Source organism: Notolepis coatsorum (assembly GCF_963971535.1).
Source record: "Notolepis coatsorum genome assembly, chromosome: 2".
Taxonomy (NCBI): domain Eukaryota; kingdom Metazoa; phylum Chordata; class Actinopteri; order Aulopiformes; family Paralepididae; genus Notolepis; species Notolepis coatsorum.
In genome coordinates, this window is record NC_140166.1 from 132,393,941 (window position 1) to 132,418,940 (window position 25,000).

Sequence of the window (25,000 nt, forward strand, 5' to 3'; positions counted from 1 at the left end):
AACATTTGAGACGTGTGTAGTATAGTCTATATAGTCTGTGTTGTAAGTGTTGTTTTTAATGCGGATTATGTTGGATATTACTTGTAATTGCAATCAAAACCAATCCCGTTTTCGATCGGCTCATTCATGCATTATTATATAGTCGAGATATATAATAAATCCCAGGCAATTACATCGGCTGCATGCTCTGCCAATAATAAAATAGGCTATTGGCGAATAAAAAATAAAAACTGCATACTAAACACTTTAGTCACAGTTCAGAGGTACACGTGATCCTCTGTGAAAGAAAGCCCACAAAAGACACTACATCTCTACTAGACTGCAGGGCCTAAATAAGGACGAATTGCAAATCGGGTGTGAGCTAATTGAGAGATGTCGTTATATTATATAGAGAACACAGTTTCCCAGACTAATCTCGCGTTCCTACCGAGAGCAGCTCCTTTGTGTATATAAGCCACTTTGTCCCCCATTCACATTACAACACTTGAATTCGTTAGCCACGTCTTCAGATCTGTTGCGGGACAATAGGCCGGGCGCTTATCTCTCTCACCCCCCCCCCCCCCCTGCTCAGTGCGGAGATCCGATACGAGATTAGAGTTCCCCCCCCGGCGGTGGGTCAAGTGCTGGGAGCTGCAGACACAGATATAATACAGCCCATAATAACACGCGCATGCACGGGCCCCTCGGTCCGGTGACCCCCCCCCCCCACACACACAGCCCATAATAATAACACCTCCGTCCGGTGGTGGAACAGAGAAACAGCCTCAATTGTGCGCGCATGCTAGTTTTGTTTTATTTGTCACTCATATATCGATTCATGATTGATAGATTGATTGAACATTGTATTAACAGATTGCAGAAAGGGTACAATACAGTACGGCTCAATACACACAATTGTTAAGGGGATGCAGACCAGAGAAAGACGTTTGTCTTGTTTACATCAGGGTCCCCCATTTTCAATTCATAACATATATATATATATATAATGTACATTACAGTGAAATGCTTGGTTCTGTATGACCCTCCTGAGATTGTGATTCATACAGTAACAATAAATTATGTATATTGTATACAAAATATACAATATACAAACTAAAGTACAGCCTAATAACTAAAGTACAACCTATAGTACAACAACATATACAATAACTACCTATAGTACAACAACATATACAATAACTAAAGTACAACCTATAGTACAACAACATATACAATAACTACCTATAGTACAACAACATATACAATAACTAAAGTACAACCTATAGTACAACAACATATACAATAACTACCTATAGTACAACAACATATACAATAACTAAAGTACAACCTATAGTACAACAACATATACAATAACTAAAGTACAACCTATAGTACAACAACATATACAATAACTAAAGTACAACCCATAGTACAACAACATATACAATAACTAAAGTACAACCTATAGTAAATAAAATGTGCTCAACAAAAATAGGCGACTGTCTCGTAAATTGCTGTCATTGCATGTGTTTATCACGAGCGCATCTCTCACGTCATTAACTCGTGTTTTTATATGATTTGTAATAAATATATACGAGTATAGGCCTGTTGTGGGATAATGTGGTTGTTTCTGTGTAAACGTGAAGTCTATTATTTGCTTTAGTCAGACGACTGTGTGTGATCTCTGCGCGGTGCGTGTTTGTTTGGCGAGGATTTGCATCTCAATTGGGATCGTTGTTCCAGCGAGATCTGCACGAGGGACATGAGGCAACTTTGATTTGCTTTTCGAGTTTTTGTTCCTCGCGTCTCTGCGAATATAGATTCGCATTTTCACTGTGTGCGTTAAATTAACACGGTGAACTGAATTAACTCAAGCTAAGGCCTAGTTATACCAATCTATAACACATTACCGTATAGGCTATTATGCTGTATTTACAAATAATGTTACAAATATTGCTAATAAATTCCACAGGATAATAAATTAGCTATATATAATAGGCCAGGACTATACTGCTTATATAAGTATATATACACAAATTTGTTCTGCAATTAAAACGATTAGATCGCCATTAAAGCTTGTTTTCTTAGATGTACTATCATCATCATATATTATATATATATAGGACAATCTAGATTATATTATATTTGACTGAAATGTGCCATTTGTTTTCCAGGCCTTGGAGAGTCTTGGGGTCACGTGAGTCGCAGCTCACTCGACAATGTCGGGCGGGAGTTAGGATCGCATCTTTTGCAGGTATAGAAGAACGATTAATAATCATTATTACTATTATGATTATTATTATCATTGACAGTAGGACTATAAATGGTTTGATGTTTATATGGCTCAGTCACATGGTCGCCTACAGTACATCATCCCATTTGTGCGTGCAGATATTATTATTATTATTATTATTATTTTAATTTGTATTATTAGTTATTTATTTAGTTCCCCTTGCCCTCTGCATATTTTAACGGCAAGTGATGTTTCTTGCTGCACGCCGTCTGTCTCCTGCTGCTTCCCTTCTCGTGGCTTTAAGTCTCTTGTAAGTTAAATTGATTCACGGTCACGCGCCGAGCTCTCTGCTCACGAGGGCTCTATTATTATTATTATTATTATTATTATTATTATTATTATTATTATTATTATTATTATTATTATTATTATTATTATTATTATTATTATTATTATTATTATTATTATTATTATTGTATTTGTAACAACAACAACACTATGATATATAACGGCGCAACAGAGAGCTGGCAAAGAGGGCCATTCGCTTCCGGTAAAGACGATTTTAATATAACGGCTTATTATAATAAAAGCGAAACGTGTGCAGCTGAATTGTGGGTGCAGGCAGTTGCTATATATTCGTGGCTCGCCCGTCGGTGAAGATAGTAAAGGGTTAACCTTCTTCTGGCGTGTCACTGTGGCAGTGAAAGGGTTAACCTTCTGTGTATTGTCGCAGTGAAACTGGTTAACCGTTTTGGTATAGTGCGGCAGTGAAAGGGTTAAACGAGACGTTAGGAAATGATAGAATGATAATAATAATTATAATAATAATTTTTATTCCATTGTTATTGTTTTTGATCTATTGTTGTTGTCTTAGTCGTCGCGGTTATTGTTGTTGTTATTGTTGTTGTTGTTGTTGTTGTTGTTTAAAAAAAATAATTTAGTTAATGTAATGAATGGTATTCGGCTAATTTAACCAGGCCAATTTAATTAGCCCACCACCCTCAATCACAATGGAAATAAAAGTATATTTATAAGGATTACGACGTTTTCATAGATTTGAAAGTCATGGTATGTCGTACTGTATAGGCGTGTGTCTGATACAAAATCACAAGACTATTGTATTTTAAATATTAATCTTATACACGTTCACAATTTAAATGAATGGACTATGGGCGATACTCATTCTGAATCAAAACTCTACATAGCCACTGCACCTCATGTATACCTGCATATAGCCTATAGCTTATGTAGACTTTATTTTAATGATTATTTTTAATTATATTTTGTATTCTCACCATTTCACATTGTGCTAACCATTGCACTTTACTGTACAGTTTTATTTATATGTGTTTCATATTGCAACTGACTGTTGATTGTCACATCCGGTTAGAGTATACACAATCTCGTTGCACTGTCTTGTACTGTGTAATGACAATAAAGTGAATCTAATCTAATCTAATCTAATTTTTATTTGAAGGTGTATTATTTTAGGATATTATTGCTTATTACAGAGTGAGCTGATTTGCATATTTTTTGCCCCTTGATATTTGTAGATGTAAATTTATTTATTTATTTTATTTGTAGACGCTGGATGGGTTCATTTTCGTGGTCGCTCCAGATGGGAAAATAATGTACATATCTGAAACAGCGTCGGTCCATTTGGGCCTCTCACAGGTATGCTGCACCACGCCCCCCCCCCCCCCCCCCCCCCTCTAGTAACCTCGTTCCCAGTTGTATCTCCTTCGTGAGATAAAGCCTGGTAAAGAACTATGGCCGAAAGTGTGTATGGGGTAGAATTTCCAGTGTATGTACTTCCCCTGGAAGCTGCCTCATGAACGGACCAAACTTTTTCCGAATCCTGTCGGCAAACAAGCTAGAACGTCCCGGTCGTGTAGTAAATTCTTCAGGCAAAGCCGTTGCAGTGTCTTAAACGAGGAAATATTGTGCACTTCACACGTTTCTATAATTGTTTCGTCTAAACCGGAAAGCCTGTAGCCTGTACTTCTTGTACTTTCGTTTACACACTTTAGGAGGCATATCTTTACCAGCCTATCCCCCTAGTGGCATTTGTTTCAAAACGTTATATCCAGGCGGCTGGGTGGCGCAGCGGACATTGCGCTCGTCACCAACGCAAGAGACACCGGTATCGAATCCGGCTGTCAGCGTTGCCTCCGGCTTGGACCGGCCGTCATACTGACTCAATTGGCAGAGTTAGCGGGAGGGGAGTCGATGGGGTGGTAATCTGGTCGTTGTAAACAGCGACTCCTACAGGTCAGTCAGGGCGCCTGCACAGCAAAGAAGGGATATAGTGAAGGTAGTGTGACCTCCCACGCGTTACACTTCACCATTGAGAGTCCGCGCTGGCAGGTGAAAAGAGGTCGCCGGCTGTCTCCTATGTCTCGGAGGAAGCATCTGATAGACTTCAGGGCTCCCTAGACCGACCAGTGGGGGGCACATGCTAGCAACGACCAGGAAGGGGAGGGGGGGAATTGGCATAACGACTAAAATTGGGATGAGAGAAAAACACAGAAAAACAGGAGGAGAAAAAAGTGGATATAAAAAATAACACGTCATATATCCGTTTCATAGAAGAACGTTCATTTTTCAACAGGTAGAGTTGACCGGAAATAGCATTTATGAATACATCCACCCGGCTGACCACGATGAAATGACGGCGGTGCTAACCGCTCACCAGCCATACCATTCTCACTTTGTTCAAGGTGAGCCGCTCTTTATCCATGTTTTAAAGCTATACTACAGAGTATTTATGTGCTGTAAGTGGTGTTTCCTCTGTTAGAGTGTTTGGTCAGTGACAAGGGTCTCTCAGTCCCTCCGCTCTGCAGTAAACATAATACATCTCCAGTGGTATCCTGTTCCAACTTTATCCAATCAGGAGAGGGAACTCTACTACACTGCAAATATCTGACAAAAAACAAAGAAATACAAACTAGTTTTAAGCAAATTATGTGCTTGAAACAAATAAAACAATATGTCTAACACTTATTTTCACAAAAATGCCACTTACAGCAGCTTTAAATGAGCTGTTGACACAAGAGTGTTGTTATATCTTCTTTTTCTCTCTCTCTCTCTCTCTCTCTTTTTTATTCTCATAGAATATGAAATGGAACGTTCCTTCTTCCTGAGGATGAAATGTGTCCTTGCTAAAAGGAACGCTGGACTGACCTGTGGTGGATATAAGGTGGGTAGGCCCCAGGGGCGGACTGGGACACAAATTCAGCCCGGGACATTCAGACGCACCGGCCCCGAAACTGGCCCACACAACGGCCGTTATGAAACACTCGTCCAGTATTAAACAACCCAAGGCTGTGGCTAAGGAGTCAACATCAGGGAGACCAATCTACACCCCGCCCCTAGATGTGCACTTGCACACACGCGCGCGCACGCACACACACACACACACACACACACACACACACACACACACACACACACACACACACACACACACACACACACACACACACGTTACTTCCTGTCATTGGCATACGTTTTCTTTTTTTTAGCCTAGGGATTAAGGATACATGAAGTATTAACTACACCATAATAATAACTTAATGTCTGAAGGAGTCGACGAAAGACTTCTTGTCCTCTGCAAAAGCATGCAATTGGTCTACTGATGGATACATCTTGATATTTGTCTAGTCTAGTGTGTTCATTAGATGGGTGAAATCCTCTTTCAGTGCCTCTGTGCCTGTTTTCTTAGGCAGTTAGCCTCTGGTATGCGTGCCATTAGTGTTAGCCATGCTTCTATGCCTCTTTTCTTTTGGAAAGAATGATACATTTATTTGAAAAAAAAAAAAAAAAAAAAAAGTTTTTAATACTTTTTTATATATTTTTTGCATTCAACTAAGAGGTTGGCAGTCGACTACGGCTCCTTTCGATCGATTAGTCGACTATTCGACTAATAGGGGTCAGCCTTAGACGACGAAAATCTTCATTCAAACAGCAATGGCAGGCAGCTCGCACAGTAGAAGCAATCGTCCGTGTTATCTGATTTGGAGAGTATTCCTTCATTAAAAGGACAACAAAAAACTTTTCTGAAGGCTTATATTGTCAGAGAATAGGCTACGGTGTTAGAGAATTAGGAGAATTAGGCTACGCTATGGTATGCTCCAAATGGCATTGAGTTTCTCTCGTTCGATGTCACGGATAGGCTAGGGGACACAAATTCAGCCTGAGACGTTCAGAGTCACTCCGGCCCATGCGCGCACACGCACACACACTATTGTCACCTATGTGTGTCGTTGCGCTCTGGGTAGTGTATCTGTAGTAGAGTGCTGTGTAGGCTACATCATCTGGACGGACTGTTTCTGTGCGAGCAAGCATGCATACTATGGAATTTAATCCTGCCGGCCCACACACACTGGCCCACACACCGGCCCACACACCGGCCCACACACCGGCCCACACACCGGCCCACACACCGGGCCACACACCAGCCCACACACCGGCCCACACACCGGCCCACACACCGGGCCACACACCGGGCCACACACCAGCCCACACACCGGCCCACACACCGGCCCACACACCGGCCCACACACCGACTCACACACTGGCCCCACACACCGACTCACACACTGGCCCCACACACCGACTCACACACCGGCCCCACACACCGACTCACACACTGGCCCCACACACCGACTCACACACTGGCCCCACACACCGACTCACACACTGGCCCCACACACCGACTCACACACTGGCCCACACACCGGCCCACACACCGGCCCACACACTGGCCCACACACCGGCCCACACACCGGCCCACACACCGGCCCACACACTGGCCCACACACCGGCCCACATACTGGCCCACACACCGACTCACACACTGGCCCCACACACCGACTCACACACTGGCCCACACACCAGCCCACACACTGGCCCACACACCGGCCCACACACCGGCCCACACACCAGCCCACACACTGGCCCACACACCGGCCCACACACCGGCCCACACACCGGCCCACACACTGGCCCACACACCGGCCCACATACTGGCCCACACACCGACTCACACACCAGCCCACACACCAGCCCACACACCGGCCCACATTAGTGGCCCACACACCGGCCCACACACCGGCCCACATTAGTGGCCCACACACCGGCCCACACACCGACTCACACACTGGCCCACACACCGGCCCACACACCGACTCACACACTGGCTCACACACCGGCCCACACACCGGGCCACACACCGGGCCACATTAGAGGCCCACACACCGACTCACACACCGGCCCACACACCGGCCCACATTAGTGGCCCACACACCGACTCACACTGGCCCACACCGGCCCGCTGTACAGACCATGTAGCCTGGGAGATGACTGAAATCACTGCAAGAGCTAGTAGGCAATTTTTAAGCATCTTTCTGTGGCAATTTTCATTTTTACATCTAACTTTTTCAGCCCTACCCTACCAAAGTTGGCCGATTGGAGTGGACTAAATGGGCCAGTCGAACCCCCCCCCCATCAAAAAAAATTATTACAAATAAATTATATATATATATATTTTTTTGGACCAGCCCACTTTACTTCCGGCCCATCGGGATTCGTCCCGAATGTCCCGATGGCCAGTCCGGGCCTGGTAGGCCCTGTACCAATAGTACGCCCCCTAAGTGTATACTGTACCTTGTGTATACTGTTTACTTTTACTCTTACTCATAGTATATATTCAGATGCACATTATTTAATGCCTATATTTATTGTCCCGTATAATATAACCGATATGGCATACAGGCCCTCATCTGCACCTTTGTTTACACTGTTTATTCTTCTCATATTTTTTATATTCAAAGTGTGTGAACATGAGCTTCTCTCTCATCACCCAAAGCCAGAAACCAGAGAAGTATACTGTAAGAATCACACTTGTGACATCATCAGCATATAAAGTCTGGAGCTGCTCCATAGACAATGAATGGGAGACTGATGTTGTGGACCCACAGAATGTTTAATTTTTTTATACTCAAATGAACTTTATACATGGTGGTGATTTCACTTCTGAAACAGAAAATGTACCCGTCTACTCAGAACATCCCCCTGGGTGCTCTCAGTGTCACCTTTACCATCTTAAAGGAACACTCCAACATTTTGGGAAATTAGCTTATTTGCCATCTACCCTGGAGTTAGACAAGAAGATACATACCTTTTTTCATCTCTGTGCATGCATTAGGAGCAGTGGTGCAGTCGTAATATGGGAACTGCCCAAACACCACGCGCACGCGCATACATGTTCCCTCGGTTGCGCACAGAACAGATGATTATTATGCATAAATGTTTTAAATGTAATTGTAGTTACAATTTCTTTAATTGAATTAACTTAAACTAGAAAAGTAAATACAAACTAAATTAACAATGTAACTTAGAGTTAGTTTACAGAAGGACAGTTTCCTTCAGAGACTGAAGCACAACTTAATGTCTCATCCTTCCAGTCGGGACCACAGATCAAGCAACCCCCCACCAATTGGTACAGGGCTTGTATTTTGGTTTGGCTCTTCTCGTTGTTATGAATGAATGAATGAATGAATGAATGAATGAATGAATTTTTATTCACACACACACACGATACATTTTACATGCGAGTATCCTCATGTGATAACATGTCGCAAATTGTGTGCATGTGCCAGGTCTCCCAAGAAGCTATTTAAAGCTTTTGGAGGGAGCCTGAACACAGATACAAACAGAATATGAACAACAAAAACAATAACAAAATAAACAAAACAAACAAACAAAAACAAAACAAAAAACTACAACGTGGGTAGGTTTATACACCTACCTACTAACTGACATATAACAGAGATACATAATACAGACAATTTTATTCCTAAGTTATAATTTTAATTAGAGATATGATTTGAGCAGTTCCTCTTTCAATGATTTTTTAAAGGTTTTAAAGGTATTAGTCATTTTTTGATTTTCATCAAGCTTGTTCCAGATCTGTGGACCCCTGCATGCTATGCTTAGGCTAGCACAATTTAGCCTTCTCCTCTTGCCAGATATAAGATGCTTGTTTCTTGTGTTGTGGATGTGCAGTGGTTGGCAGACTGGGATAAGCTCAGACAGTCTGTGATTCATGTTGTTGACAACTTGATACATAATTGATGCGTTTTGATGAATGTTAAATTCAGCGAGCCTCAGGAGACCAAAGCGATGCTATCGGTATCCTATTATTATGCAAAGTCGAGGTGATAAGTGCCGGCCGGGTACTTGCCGCACGGCGCGACGAGTCCAGTGACAATTGTGAACGCATTTTTGTGTGTGTGCGTGCACATCCGCGCGCACTTCTGCCTCAGAGATCTACTACAACGGCGTGTAACCGCGTGTGTGCACGACTGCATCGCTGAGTAGGAAGACGCGCACCGTTAGCCTAGCTTAGCGTCAGTCACTGGAAGTAGGTTCCTCCATTAGCCGAGTTCCCAACGTCTTCCTACTCCTACTGCATGCACAGAGAAGAAAAAGGTATGTATCTTCTTGTCTAACTCCAGGGTAGATGGCAAATAAGCTAATTTCCCAAAATGTTGGAGTGTTCCTTTAAGATAAGATAATATATTCCATTGTTGATCCCCTTTGGGAAATCCCCTTACCCAATTGGTTGTCTATGGAGCAGCTCCAGACTTTAGAGTTTTAGCGCTCTAGTATTTGGATTAGGGAGAGTTGTTTGTTCTCACTAATATTTTAGACCGTCTTAGGCCATATAGGAATAACATGTAAGAATTCTTAAATTGGGTGTCGTTCCCCTTTAACCCTGTACGGCTAGTAAGATAAGATAAGATATTCCTTTATTGATCCCCTTGGCGAAATTCAGGCATCATAGCAGCGTGGGGGAGGGGGGGGGGGTACAGGTACATGGTAATAGTAATAGTAGAAGACAATAATACAGGTAATAAAATTATAGTACAGTAGAAAAGTAAAAATAGGCAGTGTAAACAATATAACAATATAATTAACTCTGAGTATACACATATGAGCAAGTTGTCAGTTATATTTGCATTACAATAAATATAGTTACAATAGACACTATAATAATAATAACTTTATTTATATACCACCTTTCATACATGGATTGCAGCTCAAAGTGCTTCACAGCAAATAGCATAAAATGAACATAGGCATAAAATTAGCATATTTGACAGAATAAAAGAAATGCATAAAGTGCAAACATAAGAATAGGTATAAAAGACAATAAAAGTAGTGCAATGTAGAAAGTGCAGACATAAGAATAGGCATAAAATAAGTACAATAAGTACAGTGTTGCTCGAAGGCATGTGAACTAATCTAAATATAATAATAATAATAATACATTTATTTTATATAGCGCCTTACATATGATATCTCAAAGCACTTTACAGACATTGCATGTACATGGACTTTCACAATGACAACATGGTGGGGATACAACAGAGAAAGGGAGCCAGCTTAGAGACGAAACAGAGAACTAATATAAATAAATAATAATAATAATAATAATGATAATACAAATAAAATAATAATATATAGGTGTGTACAGATGTGAAAATGTAAGTGTTGCAGGGTCAGGAGTGAGGGTATGCAAGGTTGAACAGGTGGGTTTTGAGGTGGGACTTAAATGTTTCTACAGATGGGGCTCCTTTGATGGGTGTGATGTTGGGAGTTGATTCCAGAGAAGGATTTGTCTTCCTGTCTGCCTTAACCCTTTCACTGCCGCACTACCAAACGGTTAACCCTTTCACTTGCGACAATACATGGAAGGTTAACCCTTTCACTGCAGCACAACAGCGGGTTAACCCTTTCACTGCTACACTACAGACGTTTTTATTTTATTTTTTTGTTATCTTTTTCCCCTCCTTTTACCGATTTTTCTCCCATCCCACTGTTAGTCGTTATGCCAATTCCCAACCCCCTTCCTGGTTGTTGCGCACTTTCCCCTACTGTTGGTCCGAGAGGCCGGAGACGGTCGCATGCTTTCCTCCGATGCATGTGCAGCCAGCCGGCAGGCCAACCTGGCCGCGCAGATTCTCACCGGGAGAGTGTAACGTGTGGAAGGTCGCACTACCTCTCTCCAGATCCTACCCTCGCTGTGCAGGCGCCCCGACCGAACTGTAGGGGTCGCTGTCCACAACGCCCAGGACCTTAACCTTTCACTACCACACTACAGAAGGTTAACCTTTCACTACCACACTACAGAAGGTTAACCTTTCACTACCACACTACAGACGGTTAACCTTTCACTACCACACTACAGACGGTTAACCTTTCACTACCACACTACAGAAGGTTAACCTTTCACTACCACACTACAGACGGTTAACCTTTCACTACCACACTACAGACGGTTAACCTTTCACTACCACACTACAGAAGGTTAACCTTTCACGGCCACACTACAGAAGGTTAACCTTTCACTACCACACTACAGAAGGTTAACCTTTCACTACCACACTACAGAAGGTTAACCTTTCACTACCACACTACAGAAGGTTAACCCTTTCACTACCACACTACAGACGGTTAACCTTTCACTACCACACTACAGAAGGTTAACCCTTTCACTACCACACTACAGAAGGTTAACCTTTCACTACCACACTACAGACGGTTAACCTTTCACTACCACACTACAGACGGTTAACCTTTCACTACCACACTACAGACGGTTAACCTTTCACTACCACACTACAGAAGGTTAACCTTTCACTACCACACTACAGAAGGTTAACCTTTCACTACCACACTACAGACAGTTAACCCTTTCACTACCACACTACAGAAGGTTAACCTTTCACTACCACACTACAGAAGGTTAACCTTTCACTACCACACTACAGACAGTTAACCCTTTCACTACCACACTACAGAAGGTTAACCTTTCACTACCACACTACAGAAGGTTAACCTTTCACTACCACACTGCAGACGGTTAACCCCTTCACTGCCACACTACAGAAGGTTAACGCTTCCACTACCACACTGCAGACGGTTAACCCCTTCACTGCCACACTACAGAAGGTTAACCATTTCACTACCACACTACAGAAGGTTAACCATTTCACTACCACACTACAGAAGGTTAACCTTTCACTACCACACTACAGAAGGTTAACCTTTCACTACCACACTATAGAAGGTTAACCTTTCACTACCACACTACAGAAGGTTAACCTTTCACTACCACACTGCAGACGGTTAACCCCTTCACTGCCACACTACAGAAGGTTAACCATTTCACTACCACACTACAGAAGGTTAACCTTTCACTACCACACTACAGAAGGTTAACCTTAACGGTTACCGTCGGTAGTGTGATAGTAAAGGGTTAACCTTCTGTAGTGTGGCAGTGAAAGGGTTAAGGCACCATGAGTGTAGTGAGTAAGACCCGTGTGGTGTGTCCTCTGCCCGTCCAGGTGATCCACTGCAGTGGGTACCTGAAGATCCGCCAGTACAGCCTGGACATGTCCCCGTTCGACGGCTGCTACCAGAACGTGGGCCTGGTGGCTGTGGGGCACTCGCTGCCGCCCAGCGCCGTGACGGAGATCAAGCTGCACAACAACATGTTCATGTTCAGAGCCAGCCTGGACATGAAGCTCATCTTCCTGGACTCCAGGTACTACACACTGGACCATGGGGGGGGAGGGGGGGAGAGGGGGAGGGGGCCAGCCTGGACATGAAGCTCATCTTCCTGGACTCCAGGTACTGCACACTGGGGGGGGGGGGGGGGGGGGGAGGGAGAGGGGGAGGGGGCCAGCCTGGACATGAAGCTCATCTTCCTGGACTCCAGGTACTACACCCTGGGGGAGGGGGGGGGGGGGGGGAGGGAGAGGGGGAGGGGGCCAGCCTCAACATGAAGCTCATCTTCCTGGACTCCAGGTACTACACCCTGGGGGAGGGGGGGGGGGGGGAGGGAGAGGGGGAGGGGGCCAGCCTCAACATGAAGCTCATCTTCCTGGACTCCAGGTACTACACACTGGACCAAAGTAGTAGGCGAAAGTAGTTGTGCGTACATGCCTATTTGTGTGTGTGTGTGTGCGTGCGTGCGTGTGAGATATGGTATGTGTGTGTGTGTGTGTGTGTGTGTGTGTGTGTGTATGCATGCGTGTGAGAGATGGTATGTGTGTGTGTGTGTGTGTGTGTGTGTATGCGTGCGTGTGAGAGATGGTATGTGTGTGTGTGTACATGTGAGCCCATCGGACACACTTCCACATAAGCACTGGGAGGCTGATCCCTCCAGATTTGTGTGCTTTTTGTTTGTCTTTGTGTGTTGATGATGTGTGTTCCTCCAGATGTGTGTTGATGATGTGTGCTGCTCTCCAGATGTGTGATGATGATGTGTGTTCCTCCAGATGTGTGTTGATGATGTGTGCTGCTCTCCAGATGTGTGTTGATGATGTGTGCTGCTCTCCAGATGTGTGTTGATGATGTGTGCTGCTCTCCAGATGTGTGATGATGATGTGTGCTGCTCTCCAGATGTGTGATGATGTGTGCTGCTCTCCAGATGTGTGTTGATGATGTGTGTTCCTCCAGATGTGTGTTGATGATGTGTGTTCCTCCAGATGTGTGTTGATGATGTGTGCTGCTCTCCAGATGTGTGTTGATGATGTGTGCTGCTCTCCAGATGTGTGTTGATGATGTGTGTTCCTCCAGATGTGTGGTGATGATGTGTGCTGCTCTCCAGATGTGTGGTGATGATGTGTGTTCCTCCAGATGTGTGTTGATGATGTGTGCTGCTCTCCAGATGTGTGATGATGATGTGTGTTCCTCCAGATGTGTGATGATGATGTGTGCTGCTCTCCAGATGTGTGGTGATGATGTGTGTTCCTCCAGATGTGTGTTGATGATGTGTGCTGCTCTCCAGATGTGTGATGATGATGTGTGTTCCTCCAGATGTGTGATGATGATGTGTGCTGCTCTCCAGATGTGTGTTGATGATGTGTGTTCCTCCAGATGTGTGATGATGATGTGTGCTGCTCTCCAGATGTGTGTTGATGATGTGTGCTGCTCTCCAGATGTGTGATGATGATGTGTGTTCCTCCAGATGTGTGTTGATGATGTGTGCTGCTCTCCAGATGTGTGATGATGTGTGCTGCTCTCCAGATGTGTGTTGATGATGATCATCAAATTTCAAATTGATTTGACGGTTTCTCGCCCAGACAGTGTAGAATCCTACATGAGCCGTCATCTTAACGCCTCAACTGTCCCAACTCTAGTTAACTGCCTACCAGACACCCTCTCTCCCTTCCTCTCTTACTCTGGCCCCCTTGATCTCTTTACAGACAAACTTAACGCCGCCCTTCGTAGCACACTAAGTCGCTCCCCTTAAGCCTAAAATTAAACGTGCTCCGCAAAAACAAACTCCCTGGTTTATGGAGGAAACTCGCTCCTTTAAAAAGGCATGTCGCAAACTTGAACATAAATGGCGTTCGACCAAACTCGAAGTATTCCGCCTTGCCTGGAATGATAGTTTACGTAACTACAAAAAGGCACTCTCACTTGCCAAAACCTGATATTTTTCCAGGCTCATTAATGAAAACAAAAACAACTCAAAGTTTCAGTTTGACACAGTTGCTAAACTTACTTAGAAACAACCAAATGCCCTAAACCATGCGTTATCGGCTAACGAATTCATTAAATTCGTTACCAAGAAAATTGATCTCATAAGAGATGAAATTGTTGGCTTTCTCAACAATCAGAGTCCCTCCCAACATCTGATGGGCTTTTCCCCTGACTTTGAATCCAGCCATACGCTATGCTGCCTTGAAAACGTCTCACTTAGTGCCCTCTCTAAATTGGTTGGCGCGGCTAAACCCTCAACCTGTCTGTTTGACCCTCTTCCAGCAACTCTCATCAAAAAACTCTTCCCAACTCTAGGCCCTGCCCTACTCAATATCTTCAACACCTCCTTGTCTTCTGGCGTGGTGCCCCTGGCCTTTAAATCAGCCGTCATTAACACTACTTAAAAAACCGAACCTCAACCCTCTAATCTTAAAAAATTACAGACCCATCTCCAATCTTCCGTTCCTATCCAAAATATTAGAACGAATTGTCGCAATGCAACTTACTGACCATCTATCAAACAATAATCTTAATGAATCTTTTCAATCTGGCTTTAGAGCCTTACACTCCACCGAAACGGCGGTTACCAAAGTCACAAATGACTTACTGCTCTCTCTTGACTCAAACCTAACTTCTGTGCTCTTATTGCTTGATCTCAGTGCAGCCTTTGATACTATCGATCATTCGATTCTTCTAGGTCGGCTTGAGAATCATGTTGGCATTCGGGGTCACGCACTTGCTTGGTTTAAATCTTATTTAACTGATAGAACACACTGTGTGGTCTATAATGATTTAACATCTGAGACCCTCCCAGTGCAATGCAGGGTCCCACAAGGCTCTGTCCTTGGCCCTTTGCTATTTACGATTTACATGCTACCCCTCGGCAATATCATACGCAAATTTGGCATAAACTTTCATTTTTACGCTAATGACACCCAATTATATATACCTATTAAGCCAAATGATTCCTCCCAATTACAAAATCTTGAGGCTTGCCTGCTTGCCGTAAGGAAAATCAATGTCGCAAAACTTTCTACTCCTTAATGCAGATAAAACTGAGATGTTAATTGTTGGCCCCCCAAACCACAGAGGCCTGTTTCAGGACATCTCCCTCAACTTTGATACTTGTCATGTATCCCAGAGCTCCACCATAAAAAACCTCTGAGTCATTTTTGATTCCCCCCTCTCATTTAATGCACATATAAAAAATGTCACCAAAATTGCCTTCTTCCATCGTAATATCGCAAAAATTCGCCCCATTTTTACTCTGGCTGATGCTGAAACCCTAATTCATGCTTTTGTCTCATCACGTCTAGATTACTGTAATGCACTTTTTTCAGGCCTACCTAAGTCAAGCATCAAAAATCTTCAACTAGTGCAAAATGCGGCTGCACGGATACTAACTAAAACTAGAAAATGTTATCACATCACACCAGTTTTGTCCACCCTACACTGGCTTCCTATTCAAGCCCGATCTGACTGTAAAGTGCTACTCCTCACCTACAAAATTTTAAATGGGCTTGCACCGCTCTATCTATCCGATCTCATCTCTCGATACTCGCCCGCTCGTGCTCTGCGCTCACAAAATGCAGGGCTTCTATCGATTCCTAGGGTTAAAAAGAAATCCGCCGGCCACAGAGCCTTTGTCTACCTCTCTCCCTACCTGTGGAACAAATTACTTGCTGTCGTCAGGGGCGCCTGCTCTGTCGAAGCTTTTAAATCCCTGCTTAAGACCCATCTTTTCTCTCTCTCCTTCAACCTACCCTGATCTCACCTGGTCGGGGCTTGACCCTTAGATTAATCTGTCTAGTTTAGTTAGGATGTCTATTTGCTCCCTTGTCTGCTTTTCTGCAGACATAGGAGAACCTTTTAACCTCTGTCTCTGTCTTCACAATTTTCTTATATACTATGATTCTACTGTCACCATGTATGCATATGCTCACTACTTGTATTTATTGATCCATCTCCGCCCACTACAAACATGGGAACTCTCTAACCCCCTCCTATTGCTAGGTATTAGTGAGTTTTTCCTTACCTTCGCGTGGGGTATGTCTGGGAGTGTTGCATTTATTTTATTTGTTGCATTTATTTAATATTTTTTTGACCTTATGGTGACTTATTGTGGTGACCTTATGGTCACTTATTGTGATGTTTCTTCTTGACTTGTTTAAAGAAGACGTGTACGGCCCATGGGGACATTAACGTGTGTTGTCGGGCCTTACAAATAAATTTGATTTTGATTTGTGTGGTGCTCTCCAGATGTGTGTTGATGATGTGTGCTGCTCTCCAGATGTGTGATGATGATGATGATGATGTGTGCTGCTCTCCAGATGATGATGATGATGTGTGCTGCTCTCCAGATGTGTGTTGATGATGTGTGGTGCTCTCCAGATGTGTGTTGATGATGTGTGCTGCTCTCCAGATGTGTGATGATGATGATGATGATGTGTGCTGCTCTCCAGATGATGATGATGATGTGTGCTGCTCTCCAGATGTGTGTTGATGATGTGTGCTGCTCTCCAGATGTGTATTGATGATGTGTGCTGCTCTCCAGATGTGTGATGATGATGATGATGATGATGTGTGCTGCTCTCCAGATGTGTGATGATGATGATGATGTGTGCTGCTCTCCAGATGTGTGTTGATGATGTGTGTGTTGCTCCTCCAGATGTGTGTTGATGATGATGTGTGCTAGGGTAATTAATCGAAATAAAATCGCGATCTCGATTCATAGACCTATGCAATCTCATTTCTAAATGATGACGATTTAATTTTATTAAAAAAAATTATAATAATTTTTTATTTTTTTTTACTTAACACTTTGGCTGCCTAAGGTTAAATTCATGATATACCATAGATTGCCAGCGCTATTTGTCTATGGAGAAAGTCCCCTTCTTTGCAGGGCTATAACTTTTTAAATTCTATTGCTACATTGCCATTATTAGGGCCCATTCAAAGTCCTATATGTATTGTTCATTGTGTAGCAACGTTAAACTTTTTCATTCACATATTCATAGTAAAGTATGGTCTAATGTATAAGTATGTTTTCATCTCTTTCTGCAGCTTTCTCCAGAACGTGATATATAGCCCCAAATGCATTATATTGATGATGAAATACAGTTTGATGGCAATCGGCGCGATATAAAAAATTCCAACTGGACATGGTTCTAGAAGTTACTACACGTCATCTGATGTTGACCGGATGGCCGAGGGGGCATTTATAATTCCGTGGGCAGCGTTATACCATTCATCTAATGTGGGTCATATGTTCATCAGATCAGTTAGTATAGAAGACATTGAAAAATAACGCTGAATCTTACCGTATCTTCCTCGCGCCGTTGGGCGATGAGCGTGGAGTATACATTTTCCTATTATGGGATATATTTTTACCCGGTCCATCTCCAGCTTGTATAATGGTATATACGTCCAAATCATGTTGTTTATCGAGTTATTGCCAATCGATCACCGTGTAGCGTGACGAGCCAGAGTCACATGAACTATAGCGAGCGCCCGGAAGTACTACGGTCGTCATGACAACCTCTATTCAACATCCTGTTAAAGCGATTGCGCCGATCGGCCACCAGATGGCGCTCCTGAACCGCCAGAGAGCTCAGTGGGTCCTGCTGGTGGATCTCAGGCCAGCGGAGGGGGAAAATGAATCCGATCGCAGATTTTTGAAATATTGATATAAGGACGCTGTACAGCGTCCCCCGGCAACTTTAGCATGGCCAGCAAAGACGTGAAAAGACGTGTCCCGGCACTCAAAGTGTTAAGTTAACTTTTTTAAACGATGACGATTCTGACTTGAGTTATTTTGTATGTTACAAGAGACTTTTAAGTTTAAGTCAAGCACTTTCATATGTGTTATGTTTAAGTTTAAGTCGAGCACTTTGATATGTGTTATGTTGTCTGTTTAAGAAAGAGTGCGATAAATGATTTTATTGGAAAAAAATAAGAATCGTGTGAGAGAATCGTGATCTCAATTCTTTAGTGAGAAAAATCTTGATTCACATTTGAGCAAGACTCGCCCCTGGCCCTAATGTGTGCTGCTTCCTCAGGGTGGCAGAGCTGACGGGCTACGAGCCGCAGGACCTCATCGAGAAGACGCTCTACCACCACGTCCACAGCTGCGACTCCTTCCACCTCAGATGTGCGCACCACTTGTGTGAGTTAGGTTTGTTTTGCTCTCCTACACTTCCGCTCCAACGCCGTTATGTTTAATAATAAAAAAAGCCACTATATTTAATAAAAAGCCACTATACCAACGTATGTGTTGTGTTGTTTTCCCCGCCTTAGATTAGATTAGATTCAAATCATACAGCACAAGTACAGTACAACGGAAATAAGTTTGGCATCCAACCATGCCATCTTTATAAAATATATAAATACTGTAATATATTTCTCGTATAAGTATGACTTTGTATGTATTTCGGGGGAGGGGGGGGGGCAGTTTATGCCTGACGGGTCACAATTAATCTGCATCTCAACATTCTGCAAGCATTAATAAATCCCTGCAAATGCTTTAATTATTATTATTATTATTATTATTATTATTATTATTATTATTATTATTATTATTATTATTATTATTATTATTATTATTATTATTATTATTATTATTATTATTATTATTATTTTCATCCTATTGAGTTGGGGGTTTATTGTCTTTGTTTAAGATTGGTATCATCCTTTTTATGAGTTTATTTGCTGATTATCTATCTTAACCAAATAAAGTGGCTACTACATTCAGTTAGAGGATGAGCTCAGCTTTCCAATGGAGTATGTCATTGTATTATCTCTAACACTAAATAAACTCCACCTAAACAAGCGCATTGTGTACTAAGAAACAGAGCAACCAGGAGCCTATGAGGTCATTAGTTTGGTATAAACCAGGAGCCTATGAGGTCATTCGTTTGGTATAAACCAGGAGCCTATGAGGTCATTAGTTTGGTATAAACCAGGAGCCTATGAGGTCATTCGTTTGGTATAAACCAGGAGCCTATGAGGTCATTAGTTTGGTATAAACCAGGAGCCTATGAGGTCATTAGTTTGGTATAGACCAGGAGCCTATGAGGTCATTAGTTTGGTATAGACCAGGAGCCTATGAGGTCATTAGTTTGGTATAAACCAGGAGCCTATGAGGTCATTAGTTTGGTATAAACCAGGAGCCTATGAGGTCATTCGTTTGGTATAAACCAGGAGCCTATGAGGTCATTAGTTTGGTATAAACCAGGAGCCTATGAGGTCATTAGTTTGGTATAGACCAGGAGCCTATGAGGTCATTAGTTTGGTATAGACCAGGGCCCTCATGCATCAACGTGTTCTACGCACAGATCTGTGCGTAACCCGTGCGTACGATCATTTCTAAGCAAAGAGTGGGATTCATCAATTTCGATTTGAACTTGACTTCGTGCGTACATCTACGCACATTTCAGACCTGGCGTACCTAGCTCCCAGTGGTAGAATATCGTTACTACGCATAAGCACTCCTCAGTCCTGCATTAGTTCCAAGGCGGAAATAAAGTCACTGGCGCGTGTTCTGTATGACCCCCGTGATTCATCATAGTTCATTGTGAAACAGCGATATTAGTGTAATTATGGTCAAAACCCTATAAATAGCATTTGGAATAATAGATCTTTCTCTCAGAATGAATGCAGCATGTCATATATGTTACGATGAATTGAAAATGGGGGACCCTGATGTAAACAAGACGAAAGTCTTTCTCTGGTCTGCATCCCCTTAACAATTGTATGTATTGAGCTGTACTGTACTGTACCCATTCTGCAATCTGTTAATAAAGTTCTCATTCATTCATTCATTCATGGTTTATATAGCGTTATCGGAATATACGGGGTGTAGGCTACTGACTGACTGCGCTCCGCGTAGCTTGATTGATTGATTGATTGAAAAGTTTATTAACAGATTGCAGAATGGGTACAGTACAGTACAGCTCAGTACATACAATTGTTAATTGGGGATGCAGACCAACTTTCGTCCTGTTTACATCAGGGTCCCCCATTTTCAATTCATCATAAATCATAAAGCTCAACTCGTTATTATTTTGCGCACAGACCGCGGAAACACGGGAACGTTTTGATTATATTTAAAAGGCTTTACGTTAAACGAAACAAGTGGAATTTCGAAGCTGTAAGCAGAATAAGTCATATGAATATAGTGTTCTTCCCCCTTTTTACTGTACAAGAAAGAATAGAAAACGCATTGCAATGACACCATGCAGATAGTGGACAGACTATATGATGGAATTCAAGTTCATGTATTGAAAGGCAGGATACATCATACATGCAGTGAGATTCATTGTTCTTGTATATGCTCTCGTATTATATTGTTTATATAGGCTACCCAATACTGACATCAAAATAGATTGTAGTAGTATGCCTCTAGAAATCATGCAGCAGGTAGAAAATTGACGGGAGATCCATCGCGATTTGGAATAGAATTGAGGAGAACTTTAATCCGTGGGTATTAATCAAACAACACGGGAAAAGGCAGTCATATTCCAGCGCGGTCTTTATTAGCCGACAACAAAATAGATGCCTCTAAAAATCATATAGCCAATCGAACACAACTAATAAAGGCATTCATATTGTACAGCACGGTTATAATGACACACAACACAACCAACGCCAAACAGTGGTCAACGAACGGTCTTTATTAGTATTTTGAGCTGTCCAGGCAGAATTGCAGCAATGGTCTTAGGGAGCCGTTGATATCTGACATCACCGTTTACAAATCCGCCTTTTATTTATCCACCTCCGTTACGAGGACCTCCACCTCGGTGTCTGTGTAGTTTCTCTTTTTCGTTCGCTTTGCCATCCTCCAACATTCCACGCACAGGGATTCCCTCATGGTATTTGAAGGGGAGGGCCTGACCATATTTGGTTGGTCGGGGCGGTTTTGGTATGCAAATACGTGAAAGCGTGCACGAGCTGCGGCGCAGGGCCAAGGTGGGATTCATCATGACAGGTGTGCGTAGAGCCTGCTTACGCACGTGTGATGAATGCCGACTTCCCTGTGCGTGCGCTAGTTCTAAATTCCGTGCTTACGTGTGGAAGTAGGTCAAGGTCAAAGTCCACGTTGATGAATGAGGGCCAAGGAGCCTATGAGGTCATTAGTTTGGTATAGCCCAGGAGCCTATGAGATCATTAGTTTGGTATAGACCAGGAGCCTATGAGGTCATTAGTTTGGTATAGACCAGGAGCCTATGAGGTCATTAGTTTGGTATAGCCCAGGAGCCTATGAGATCATTAGTTTGGTATAGCCCAGGAGCCTATGAGATCATTAGTTTGGTATAAACCAGGAGCCTATGAGGTCATTAGTTTGGTATAGACCAGGAGCCTATGAGGTCATTAGTTTGGTATAGCCCAGGAGCCTATGAGATCATTAGTTTGGTATAGACCAGGAGCCTATGAGGTCATTAATTTGGTATAGACCAGGAGCCTATGAGATCATTAGTTTGGTATAGACCAGGAGCCTATGAGATCATTAGTTTGGTATAGACCAGGAGCCTATGAGGTCATTAGTTTGGTATAAACCAGGAGCCTATGAGGTCATTAGTTTGGTATAAACCAGGAGCCTATGAGGTCATTAGTTTGGTATAGACCAGGAGCCTATGAGATCATTAGTTTGGTATAGACCAGGAGCCTATGAGGTCATTAGTTTGGTATAGACCAGGAGCCTATGAGATCATTAGTTTGGTATAGCCCAGGAGCCTATGAGATCATTAGTTTGGTATAAAACAGCGGTGCCCAAATTGGGTTCTGTGGGCAAAATTAGTTCCTTTACAATTTCTTTGGCTCTTCAAAGAGCTCCAGTATGCTAAGATATTAAACATCTTCTCTAGTCTGATACTGATAAATGTAATTTGAGATACTCAGAATATGTTCAGTTAACTATATTGTTTATGTTTACACTGTTTATTTGACTGATATTTCTATATTCAGATCTAATTTGATTGCCTATACTTATACTTTCTACTATTACCCTGCCCATATCTGTACCTCCCCTCCCCCCTCCCCATGCTGCTATGACTCCCCAATTTTTTACAATTAGCTTATTATAAAGCATCCGACGAGACCAGACTTTATATTATTTATTTCAACAGTATTCGATCATGAATGTGTCATTTGCCTGCTTTTCCAATAATCCTTTGTCTCCGTTCTCTCCGCCCCCGCCTGCAGTGTTGGTGAAAGGACAGGTCACCACAAAATACTATCGCTTCTTGGCCAAGCAAGGCGGCTGGGTGTGGGTCCAGAGCTACGCCACCATCGTCCACAACAGCCGCTCCTCCAGGCCGCACTGCATCGTCAGCGTCAACTACGTCCTGACGTGAGTAACCGCCCGGTGGTGGAAGAAGTACACAGTTCCTTTACCTAAGTAAACGTGATGCAGGGCGTTATCTCCAGGCATCGCTGTGAATTCTGTCATCAGAAAGGGAGGGACTGGAGCATCAGAAAGGGAGGGACTGGAGCATCAGAAAGGGAGGGACTGGAGCATCAGAAAGGGAGGGACTGGAGCATCAGAAAGGGAGGTTCTGGAGCATCAGAAAGGGAGGTTCTGGAGCATCAGAAAGGGAGGTTCTGGAGCATCAGAAAGGGAGGTTCTGGAGCATCAGAAAGGGAGGTACTGGAGCATCAGAAAGGGAGGTACTGGAGCATCAGAAAGGGAGGTTCTGGAGCATCAGAAAGGGAGGTACTGGAGCATCAGAAAGGGAGGGACTGGAGCATCAGAAAGGGAGGTTCTGGAGCATCAGAAAGGGAGGGACTGGAGCATCAGAAAGGGAGAGACTGGAGCATCAGAAAGGGAGGGACTGGAGCATCAGAAAGGGAGGTACTGGAGCATCAGAAAGGGAGAGACTGGAGCATCAGAAAGGGAGGGACTGGATCATCAGAAAGGGAGGGACTGGAGCATCAGAAAGGGAGGGACTGGAGCATCAGAAAGGGAGGTACTGGAGCATCAGAAAGGGAGGTTCTGGAGCGTCAGAAAGGGAGGTACTGGAGCATCAGAAAGGGAGGGACTGGAGCATCAGAAAGGGAGGGACTGGAGCATCAGAAAGGGAGGGACTGGAGCACACAGATCCTCTTTCAGAAAGGGAGGGACTGGAGCTCACAGATCCTCATTCGGTTCAACACATCCGCGTTTGGCGTGATGTCTGACGGGTGCCACTTCAGGGCCAGGCAAGGGCTGCTCACATGGGCGTTCATGCTGTCACTTCCTCCCTTGATAAGATAATGAGTATTGGCATTAGAGATTTATGCAAACCATCACCATAAAGCAATTAACTGGAGGTTAATTGGAAACATGACACCTGTTTGTTGAAGCCTAGTTTGGGGAGGTTTGCAGAAACGGCAGTGAGGAAAGTCAGTCTTTAGTCCTGTTTTGAGTGAAAAGGTGTCTTTCAACGCCGAGTCCTGTGAGCTTTTGCTTTTCAAAGGTTCATTTCGATTTTCTCTGTTTGTCTGTGTGTAAAATATTTGAGGAAAAAATGGGTGGTTTTCTTTTACAAGTCTCATTCCTGTGACTTGTACTTAATTCCATGTGTGGGTAAAAAAGCCACTTTGTTCATTGTCTCTTATTATCCATGGCTTCTGACTTGAGCGAGAGAAGACGTTCCTATTATATCACGATGGTTACGTTCACACTGCAGACGGCCCGAATCAGATTTACTTGTGCTCATACGTGACTCTTGACAGTGTGAACGGCACAAATCACATGCAATCTGATCTTAATCAATTCCGATTTAGGGCCACTTTCATATGTGGTCCTGAATCAGATACAGGTCAGATTTCTTTTGCAGGGCGGTCGGGTGGCGTAGCGGAGATTGCGCTCGTCACCAATGCAAGAGGCTGCGGTCTCGACTCCCGGAGTCAGCATTGGCTGCGGCTTGGGCCGGTCGTCATACTAACTCGTTTGGCTGAGTTAACGGGAGGGAAGTCGAGGGTGGTAATCTGGCGTTGTGGACAGCGACGCCTACAGGTCAGGTCTGGGCGCCTGCTCAGCGAAAGGCAGGAAATGGTGAAGGCAGCGTGACCTCCCACGCGTTACACTTCACCAATGAGAGTCCTCACTGCCAGGTGAAAAGAGAGCCACTGGCTGTCTCCACATGTGTCGGAGGAAGCATGTGGTAGGCTTCAGGGTTCCCTTGTACCGACCAGTAGGAGGAACATGCGCACAACAACCAGGTAGGGGAGGGGGGGAATTGGCACAAT

At 43.5% G+C, this 25,000-nt stretch overlaps 1 protein-coding gene across 1 annotated transcript in view; it reads left to right on the forward strand.

The window, feature by feature from the left end:
• sim1a (SIM bHLH transcription factor 1a) overlaps positions 1-25,000 on the forward strand; it is a gene marked incomplete at both ends in the record, with an annotated part of 47,952 nt that overhangs the window by 6,844 nt on the left and 16,108 nt on the right. Inside the window, 6 exons of the mRNA XM_084307979.1 lie at positions 3,797-3,886; positions 4,824-4,932; positions 5,326-5,411; positions 12,628-12,827; positions 18,832-18,938; positions 22,973-23,120. Of these exons, the coding sequence (XP_084164105.1) occupies positions 3,797-3,886; positions 4,824-4,932; positions 5,326-5,411; positions 12,628-12,827; positions 18,832-18,938; positions 22,973-23,120 (740 nt within the window). The remainder of the gene's footprint in view (positions 1-3,796; positions 3,887-4,823; positions 4,933-5,325; positions 5,412-12,627; positions 12,828-18,831; positions 18,939-22,972; positions 23,121-25,000) is intronic.